This window comes from Aythya marila, assembly GCF_965140915.1.
Source record: "Aythya marila genome assembly, chromosome: 1".
Classification (NCBI taxonomy): Eukaryota; Metazoa; Chordata; class Aves; order Anseriformes; family Anatidae; genus Aythya; species Aythya marila.
In genome coordinates this window covers 153707798-153718339 of record NC_139042.1, presented here as the reverse complement: position 1 = coordinate 153718339, position 10542 = coordinate 153707798, and the positions used below count along the sequence as shown (strand labels likewise).

General features: G+C 43.7%; 1 protein-coding gene across 2 annotated transcripts in view; it reads right to left on the bottom strand.

Moving 5' to 3' along the window:
- Window positions 1-832: 832 nt before the first annotated feature.
- GRAP2 (GRB2 related adaptor protein 2) overlaps window positions 833-10542 on the bottom strand; it is a 38235-nt gene continuing 28525 nt past the window's right edge. For both annotated transcript variants that reach the window (XM_082756801.1, XM_082756800.1), the window contains exons 3-8: window positions 10108-10199; window positions 7688-7807; window positions 6361-6526; window positions 4596-4727; window positions 2413-2532; window positions 833-2041 (exon numbers count right to left, since the gene is read on the bottom strand). In XM_082756801.1, coding sequence (XP_082612927.1) covers window positions 1862-2041; window positions 2413-2532; window positions 4596-4727; window positions 6361-6526; window positions 7688-7807; window positions 10108-10199 — 810 coding nt within the window. In that variant the 3' untranslated portion in view covers window positions 833-1861. The remainder of the gene's footprint in view (window positions 2042-2412; window positions 2533-4595; window positions 4728-6360; window positions 6527-7687; window positions 7808-10107; window positions 10200-10542) is intronic.

The following is a 10542-nucleotide window of genomic DNA, read 5'->3' as shown; positions in this document are numbered from 1 at the left end:
AAACATTTCAAAACTGTGGACTTACAGAGGTTACACCCCCACATCAACCCATGATATAATGTAGATTGTTCCAAACAAAGCCACATGGAGTTTACTCCTCTTTAAAGGTGAGATGCTAAAGGCCCAGAACAGAGCCTCTGCAAGAGTAACAGGGCCAAGTACAGCTCAGGAAGCCATATGGTGTTTCCCTGTTTCCTGAGCCACCCGTGTAGCCAATGGAGATTAGCTCTTAATGTGTTTTTCAAAGTTTTCTCTTCTATTTAGGGGCTTATATGCCTTGTTAATTATTCTCATTTTACTTCAACCATTAATAATCTGCTTTTGGTGGAGTTCTCTCAAATCCTTGACAACGGGTCCTTTCTGCTAATACTCTCTCTAGCTGGCAGCTTTATTTAGGCCAGCTACATTGAATTGGACTGCACCAAGAACCTATTTCCTGGATTTTTTTCTCCCACTAGGACTAACAAAAGATAAGAACATTTTTCTTGCTGAGTCTGATTTGGTTTTAGAGTTTTTTTCACTTACCTTTTCTTTCTTTCCCCAGAATGATAATTCATCACTTCCTTGCTGACTGCTGAGGTTCCACATGTTGTGAAAAATTCAGGCAGCTTGTTTAATATAAACTTGCATGAGCGGTGGCTAGGCAGCAGTATCTCTTTCTCAGGGTTTGGATCATTTTAATGTGCATTTGCAGTATATTTGTATCACATCTTGGCATTCACTCAGCAATGATTTGAAATCCTATTCATTTACCTTATTTCATCTAAAAGAAACTGGAACAGAGAATAGACTGTTCAATGGCCACAACTTTATTGTCTGCACACTGTAAAGTCACAGCTCAACAAGTCGCATGATGCATTCCACTGGCAAGCCAGAGTTGTATACCCAGTGATCCTGAACACCCCACCTTCTCAGGGAAAGAACTTCTGGCACGAAACAGAAAAACCTCTTCTCCTCAACCCCTCCCCAACTCAGTTTTAGAATGGTATCAGTAAAGGATATCCACTGTTATTCAATCCAGGGGATGTTTAGGTAGTTTTAGAGCCTGACCTGCTCTAACCAGGATGTCTAATAGGATGTTTAGGTACCTTGGAAAGCAGATTGAAAATGGGACAAGCTGTTGTTGCAGGGTGCAGGCAGAGGTGCAGGAGAGCAAGACTATCTGAAGAAGCCATGAAATTAGCTTCTCACCCTCCTGTGTCTTCACCACTTGGTTATTTGTACAGAAGCTTCCAGGACCCCATCCCTTCATCCGGTGTATCCACACATTCAGTGCTCACAGAAAGTACTACAGGTGCAGGCCAAAAACTATTTAGAAAAGTCAAGGTTGCCTTGCACCTCAGCCTAAGTACCCCTTACTTGCCATCCCTACCTGAAGGATTAATGTAATTAACAATCATCATTTAACTCACCTTGGCATTAGTCCTGCCTCTGAAAGAAAGGTGAAATGGAGCCTGAAGGGAGCATGAGTACAACCAGATCTAAAAGAAAGGGGTAGTGCCACCCAAAGATTGAAACCTGACTTGTCTGAGGTGCATTTCCACAAAACAAACCTAATTGCAGGAAGTTATCAATACTTAGCCAAAGTAATAACAGGGCAGGGAGGATCCGGCAAGGTCTCAGTAAACAGTCCAGGTTTCTTGCTCCCTACCCCTTTATGGATGTACAAAACGGGAAAAAATTCCCACCCTCTTCAAAGGGTTCTGTTTCTTACCAGCATTTCAGAAGATCAATTCCCAATAAATTAAGACAAAAGCAAAAACACCATATGTCCTGGGGGCAAGGGAAGATTCACTCCCTCTCTGTCCCAGTCATGTCAGAAGAGCAGCTCTGATACAGCCCTCCGGGGCATACTGTGCCCTCACAGGAGCACTGGTGTGACATAGTTGGAAGGGAAGAGACCCAGTTCTCCACGCAGACGTCCTTTCCACCACGATGGATTGGAGCTGTCTAGAACCTCTACGATGTCTCCGCTGCGGAAGCCCAGCTCGTCGTGTTCCACAGCATCAAAGTCATACAAGGCACGGACCCATAGCGTTCGCTGGGAAGGAGACAGAGACAGGCAGGGAACAAGGAATCACATGCTTGATCCAGACCCACTGGTGAGCTCAGGCTCACTCACAAAGCCCCAGATGCTTATTGTGTTGAGCTCATGCTAAGTTCCCTCTTCTAATAATTCTGCATGTTAACTAAAACTGATCTTGAGAACAGACTTGGAACTAGGCTCATATGGATTCAACCAGATTCAAGCAGCTGTGATAGAGTCTTGAGACTCAGGAACATCTTCTAACATATATCTCAACAGCCATAACACACTATTCCTCATGCAACCTCGGTGCAGGGAGCATTGCCTAGACAGCTTGCCATTGATAAGGAACCCAGTGAGCTGGGCCTTGCAGGTACATCACTTACTGGTGTCTGCTGGTGCAGGGGGTCTGTGTGTCTCCGTTGCATAGCTGCTGCACTTCCTTGGCCGTGATTCCTTAGTCCATGCAGCCCTTCTTTCCTGTCCAGACTCCCCCCATATCTATCCTAGAAAGACAACAGCAAGAGAAAAGTCATGAATGTACTGAGGTGTAAGAATGAGGGACTTTAAGAGTCAAGGTGGTCAAGGTCCAAGCCTCATGCAAATCATCTTAAAAGTCAGCTTGCAGTACAGTCCCTATGTTGCAGTCCTGGAAGCAATGCCTCTCATGGAGGAGGTCAACTTAGACTGTTCTATTTTGGATTTTTCTTCTTAGAAGTTGGAAGTTGAGATGTGGACACTTTTCCACATCTACTGAGAAAAGGGGCCAGTGGCTTTTTTGGCTTCTGGGAGTTTTGGAGAAAACCTAAGGCTATTATAAATCACAGGTGAAAAGCCAGCTCAACAAGGGGAGTTTTGCCTTTCTGGAGTTATTAAGACCCAGTCTCCCTATTTTACTTTTTCTTTGGGCTGCCCCACATTGTAAAGAGCAGGGAACAGGCCTTTGAATCCAGTAGCTCAATTAATGGAAGAGGAAAGGGACAAAATCACATTCATAGAAAAAAATTGCGTATGACTGCACATCTCAAGTCATATTAATACAAATCATCCAGGGAGCAAGTTCTCTATTGTCTGCACAACCAAGAGGTGCTGAGTGCCTTAGTGCCTTCAGCTCTTCAGGCCTTTACATGCACCGAAATTGTTTTTACTTTTTTTTTTTTTTTTTTTTTTTTTTTTTTTTTTACAATAACAGTCTGACAGAATCTGTTATCATGTTAGCTCAGGTTGCAGCAGTACTTCAGTGACACAAGATCTGATCAGTTGTATCAACAGAGGGGAGGAAGAACAGCTTGTGTTTGCTGTAAGCAGCTATTGTTTTCTCCCTCTTGCTGCTGATTTTCTTGCACTTACTCTTCTATATGCTCCCTTGGTGTCACTTACACCTTTGTCAGCCTAAAAGGTCCCTGAGACTGGGGCACAATTTGCACCTCAGCTGTCCCTGCCTAGATGTGAGTGAACTCAATTTGGCTTTGCAGCTGCAAGATTTACTGCACGGACACTTCACACCTCTGAGACTTTTTGCTCTGTAACGAATGTGACTCAGGCATAGACAGTGCTCCAAAGAGTGCAGATCCTCAGCTTTATCAGAGATTGTATGATTCCATCATCAGTCCCCTGACAGGCAATGCTACTTGTCTGAAGAGAGAACAGCCATTTCATGATTGTCCCTGGCCATGTGATACAGGAGTTCTCTTGCCTCAATGGACGTGGCATTGGATTTTATGCCTTCATCAAGACAAGTCCTCTCCTTGGCTGATGCTACACTGTCTCTGCCAAGAGACATGAGACAACCCCAGTGTTATGGCTTTGGCTGGGATAGTTAATTTTCTTTGTAGAGGCTCGCAGGATGCTGTGTTTGGGATTTTTGGGAAAACTATTTCCACCCTAATTAATCAGGAAGAACTGTGAAGACGTCACCAAGGATTGCTGTTGTCCTCTCCATTCCTGTGCCACCAAGAGAGCAAAGAAACATCATGCATCAGGGGTGCAACGTGATGAGAGGGAATAGAAAGGGCCCAGAACAGGAGGAGGAATGTTTTGGAGGAAGCCATGGTTTTCTAGGGTTACCATAGTCATTTCTAATCCCCGATGTGTTGTGTGGTGCAGACTGTCAGTGCAATAAGAGAGAAGAAACAGGCAGCAAGGTTTCACTTGTCCTACAGACTCAAGAGGAGTTCCTGAAACCACCTATTTGTGTGCGCCAGATCTGGGAGTGTTTTTCCAAACTGTCACAAGACACTACCCTTGCTTTCAATTTTTTGGGGTGGAGCTCAATAGTCTCAGGTTCCCAGTGAAAGGGCTACAGTGTGCTAATTTCTTTTTTTTGTTGTTGTTGGTTTGTCAGTAAGTCCCAAAGATCACAGAACTAAATAAAAGCTGGCATTTGTTTCAGCCCAAAAGATCTGCCTAGGCCAATGCCATCATTGTTGCTACTTCCATATGAAGATCGAACTGACTCTGCCTCCTAAAGCAGACTCAGGGTGGCAGATTTTGATAAAGTGAGTGTTCCCGTGCCACCAAGCAATCAAGGCCAGTTTCATGTGCCCAGGCTTTTTTTTCCTGGTAGTACCTGTTGCTGGTGCAGTACAGGGACTGGATGATCAACGTATCTCCTGGATATAGAAGAATGAGCTTCTCCAGATGCTCCACCCAGATGGAGAGCGTCCCATCCCATCCGTTCCAGACTCCCACCACGCCTTTCCTGATGGAAGAAAGATCCCAAAAGTGAGGTCAGGTTTTGCTTCCCACCACAACCCTGACTGAAGCTTAGCAATCATTACCTACTGATAATTATCACTACCCTTCACCTTAGAGGCTCTTCCAAAGGTATGCTCCTGCCTCCCTGAACAGAAGGACAAATAAAGAATCCCATATTTTAGATCTTCCCCATCCCCCATTTGAAGAATGGGTAGTAAAAGGTGATGCTGGGCTGGAAATGTGATCACCGATGTGAGGACCAGCATAGGAGGCAAAATCTTTTTGGAAATACTGCCCTTAACCTTCATTTGTAAAAAATCCATAACAAAAATCCATATATTACTATCATTTTGTAATATGGTTGTAGCATCTAGAAATTCTAATTGTGAACTGAAACCCCACTGTGATGAGCGCTAAACATACCCTGCTGAGCCTATCACCATAACAAATATACAGAGCATTTGCCAAAGCAAACTTGACTCCTGTTCTTTTATTTGCCTGTCTGCATCTTGGAGCAAATGCTGTTCCCTTTCTCTCCCTGCTCAGAGTCAGCCCAAACAGGTTGTCTTACTGATAGATATACATGAATTCAGTCTTTCTTTCTCCTTCCCCAAACTATTATTTGCTGTGATCTGTTTCTCATAGGTCCCATAGTGTCTATTTTACATCCTACTAATGCATTTTTAAAGTGCTGAATAAGTGGGCTAGAAAGAGACAACAACACAAGCTCTTCCTTCAGACTGAAAAATAAATCCTCTCTTTTATCTGAGCCAGAAAGAATGACCCACATGCAGCTTATAACACTCTCCTGCTGCAGTGAGCAATTTGTGCACTTTCTGCCTCGCCTCTACCTGTACATCCTGGTAATTTAATACTAGAATCCGTTTCCCAGTAAAGCAGGACTTTGGTTACTGCAGTGACCAGGTGTGTTCACTCCCACTATTGTGTGTGCGACGCATAGCAGGCGTTACTATGTCATTTGCTTGTTCTCCTGGCACAAAACCAGGCATTCATTGGACTGGGATTTCCCTGCCTTCTTAAACACCTACTACGTCCTCCCTGAATGCACAGCTTGTTCCCAGACCTGCTATGTTCTCCTCAGCAGGACTTTTCAGCCCCCACCAGCCACTGCACCAGGTTCTGCCTTGGGTTCCTCCACATCCCTTACTACACTAAGTAACAGGAGAGAGGTAATTCTTCTGAGCACACAAACTTTCCACTGTAATAACAGCTGCACTCTATGTACATTCAAGGACGCTAGGAAACCAGACTCAAATTCTTCTCAGACACAGCCTAACAGCAAACTTTGTACCAGACCTTATGAAATCTAGGCATTTCATAAGGCACGACCTGCTTCCCTCGGTTGTGCAAGGCGTATTAGGATTTCAGCTGTGAGGCCTCAGCACAGCTTTAGCAAAGCACCTCTATGCAGATCTGCAGCATTTTCTATCACAATCCAAAACAAAATCAGAAAATTCTGCTCTAATTAACTAAAAATCTATGTTGCAAGGCCCACCAGCACAGTGATATGATTGGGTTTCCAAGGACAGATCTCCCTCCTAGATATTCTTGTGAGCTAAATTCCTTCAATAAAAGGGTTTCTCCCTGAGGAACTCCTGAGGATAGTTTGTGTTTACCTTCTCTTCTCGTTCGTCCCTCAGGAAGATCTGCTTCTGCCTGGAGATGGAAGTTGTCTTGTAGTAGTCTACCAGCTTGTTTAGCGAGTAGAATTTCTCTGTCCACAAGTAGTAGTTACCCTTTGAATCCCTCATCACTTTGAAGTGTTGCACATCATCTTCATGCCTGAATCCAGTTGAAAAATTAAGAGATCACCAACTGGCTTGCACCATCGTCTTCTTTGAAAAAGTCTTTTCCCGAAGGGAACCCTAACAGTTCTTTCTGACACTTGGCCAAATCTAGACTTCTGGAAAGTAAACCAGTGGTAGCCCTTGTGTGTATTGGACCTAGATGAGGCTCTGTGTTTCAAATGACACATCAATTTACAAACATGGAATGTTGAAGGGCTGGCCAGTCACAAGTGCTATCAGAACAAAGCACAGGGTTTTAAAGCCTCTCGTTTGAAATAAAGGCCAAAGGAACTTTGAGGTCCACAAATATCTAATAGCTTTATTCTGTCCTATGTATGAGACACAAAGGTACAGTTGTAGTCTACCCTGACCCGGAAGGGGTGACTTAAAAAAACATCTGATACACAGAAAGGGGTGGCCACAGCAGAGTTAGTGTTCCTGGCAAAAGGTTTTCCTGCATTCCCCCCAGATAATTTTTGAACTCTCTGAATCAGAAACTTCACAATGCTTAGAATGGGCATTGCTAATCACTACTTTAATTTAAAAGTGATTATTGATTGGACATCAATTAATGGAAAATCAGAAAACCAACCATCATTTAACAGCTCTGCTTTGAAGCTCTGAGAAAGGCTGAGATGCATTAAGTGGCTGAAATGAAGGTGGGCTACTAGTAAAAAGGAAAAAAAGAAAAAAAAAGGCTGTTCTTATCCAGTGGCTGTTTTATTGATCCGTGGGAAATAAGTTAATAATAATGCCACTACTGGAGGTAGTGGAATTCTTGGATATAGCAAATGGCACTGTCAAGAAAATAAAACAAATGAAAGGCACACTTTTTGTACTGTGGGAGATGTCCCGTGTGCCACTTTGCTTTGCTGCAGCTCCTTCAGAGAAGCAGGTCACTAGGGGATGCAGCTTTGAAATGGGGAGTTCACCGTGTCACTTGAAAGACAGAAACATTTGGGAATTAGATACCTAATTCATTCTCATTCATGTGACACAGCAGCACTGCCAGTGACTGGCAGCATGCAAACTTCCTGAGAGGCAATGTCACATTAAGATTCCTGTCATTAGGAAGCCAGACCATTAGAAGAGACCACTTATGGAAGAGACCATTAACCAGGAAAAGGGGCAGGAAAACATTGTGCAGAGCAGATACCTGACAGAGATGGAGAAGTCACCATGAGAGTTCTGACTGGCCCGGACAATGAAGGAACCAACTCCTTTGTTCATGAGGATATTCTCGGCTTCGTGGCGGGATATCCTCTCATCAAACCAGCTGTCAAGTGGGAAAAACCAGGGAGACAAGAATAAAGAAGGTGAAATAAATTAGGGAACAGAAAAACTGAAGGTAAGGAGAACATGAAAAAGCAGGTTGGAGGAAAGACATAACAAAAGAATCAGAGGATCCCACATGACTACTCCCACTGGCCATGCGGAGGCAGACCATTTTCTCTGAGCTGTAAAAGCATGTGCATGCAAAGAGAACCACGTAAGCTTTGGCCTGCTAAGTAACACTCAGCTGAAAGTGTAATTACAGGCACAGTAGAGTAAGGTGTTAGTCAAGGAAATTTAAAATTACAAATGTGTATATATATATGTACATATACGCACAATTCTCAGACATACATCAAATTGCTCTTGGTAAACTGATTGAAAATTACTGGACTGTGATGGATATATTGCAAGGGACAAACATAAATTTTTAACAGAAGCAAGGCATGAAAGTTTCAGTACTAATAAATTGGCTTTTGCAAGAGTTATAATACCACAAAATCTCAGAAACACAGAATGCATAAGTACGCTTATATAAATTTAACCAAACATAACAAATGGTTAGTATAAGGCACTGGACAAATAATGAGAAAAGTCATCATAAATAGTAAAATAAGGTAGTATCAATAGGAAATTTTAAGTAGGGAAAAAACATAATGTACACTCGTATATGTCTGCAGCTAATGAGATCTACAATCTGCAGTCTTCTGCCTTATGTAATGCTTAATTACCTGTATTGCATTACAATTAAAGACTGATCATTTCAGACTGTCATTTCCTCTTTGGAGTTTTGTTATTCTTCTCCTTACCATCATCGTAGTTTATCTATGTATCATTAACAATCAAAAGGGAAATCAGACTTTAATCACCATTGATAACTGCCCTTGATGATTATTGACAATACAAAGATGGGGAAAATGGCCCATCAAAAATAGGACACAACTTTCTTCCCTACACCTGGTTCTAGCGTCTGGCCTTCAAAGTGCAGACGTGCTACTCATAGAAAAGTGTCAAAGTGGAAATGTTTCTTCACAGTTCTCGCGCAGAGAAAACATCATGAAGAAAAAGTGTGTGAAAAAAAGAAGCTGCTAGTGTCCCTGCATGATGTCACAGCCCTGAGAAAGAGTGAACAAGCACAATTAGCTGGGAGATTTTGTCCCCATGGGGCCCAAAAGCAACAGCCCATATTTGTAGAGCAAACTAAAAACGTCCTTCAGCTCAGCCAGGCAGGCTGGCTCATATCCAAATAGTCCAGAAAGTGCCACCTCCAAAGGGGACAGTGGCACTTTGTAGGGCACAAAATCCCTGCAAGCTCCCAGTTTGCCTGCCCAGGGCATGAGTGTGTTATAGCTAGCAGGACTGGCCTTGGTCCATGCTCTGCCTCCTCCTGAAATGCAGCATCACTTTTACAAAAGAAGGCAATTAGAGGGGCTTCTGGGAGGATTTCTGCCAACTGAGAGGAAAAAGGTTATAAAACTGCCACCCGTTGGCATATTTATGGCACGGGGCTGGACAGCACATTTAGCAAGTGTTTAAACACCTATCAGTCCTTGCTGTCATGCCACCCGCACGGCAGGGAGGGAGGAAGAGGGGTATGCCTGTCCTCTGACAGATCCGTGTTTGGGTGTGCAGTCACGAAGCGTGGAGAGGGGTGTGTGTGTGTGTGTGTGTGTGTTTGCATGTGTGTGGGAGCAGGGTGACATGTCTGGTCTATCGTCTCTGTCAATCCACGGGCAACACCAGCTGTCACACTTCGTGCAGCATTGCACTGACCTCTAGTGCATCGAGAGAAACTCGCACACGCTTCGTGGGGGGAGGGAACGTGGATAGCAGGGTAGGAAAAAGGGAGTTAATGTAGTTAAGAGTCAGGGGGGAGGCGGATTACATTTTTTTTTTTTTTTTTTATATAATTCATTTATAGGGAGAGTTCTTGCTCTTCCTTTTGTGCTCAGACTCTGTCTGTTGCCAAGACTTCACATCATGCCTATTCTCCTTCTGCCCAAGGAGAGCTAAATGCAGTTCCTGCCACATACCGGTGACATCCCTCTGAACAGCAGTAACAAAGGAGTCACTTGAGAGTGATGCCGAGCATTGAGAACCATTCAGTTCGGAAAGAACACAGGATGCTTCAGGGTAGGAATAAGGTGCGCTGGCAGAACTGTGTATAGCATTATGGCAGTCCTTGCCAGCCTTAAATTGCAGTATGTTATAACTAGTGCTTCCTCTGTCACACCTGCCTACCTGCACGCACACACAGACACACTCTCTGTGGCACTGTGCAATGGCGGTGCACGCAACACTTACGGGGGAACGTGGAAATCAATGAAGTTCTTAGGAACGTAGCCCTCTTGACCCCTGAGTTCAGCCTTGTACCACTCTTCCTGGGAGCTCAAAACCTGCAACAGAGAGACAGATGAAATAAACACATCTCCTGAGAAAGGCAAAAGGAACTAAGATTCTGATAGAAAACTAGGATTTTGTGTAAAAAAAAATGAAAGAGAACTCCTTAATACACTCTACTTCCCACCCACCTTGCAGCAAGGTTAGTGGCTGATGACCACTTGAGTGCAAACAAAGCAATGAAGAATGCTGGTTGGAATTAGACGGATTGCTTGTTACCTTTATCCCTTCATCTGAATGCCGTTTCAGGTGGCTGGGGATGCAGCCTGCATATCTCTGATGTCTGTGAGATGGAGGAAATCAGCTCTGAAGGACTTAACAGGGGTTTAAGGAGTTCTC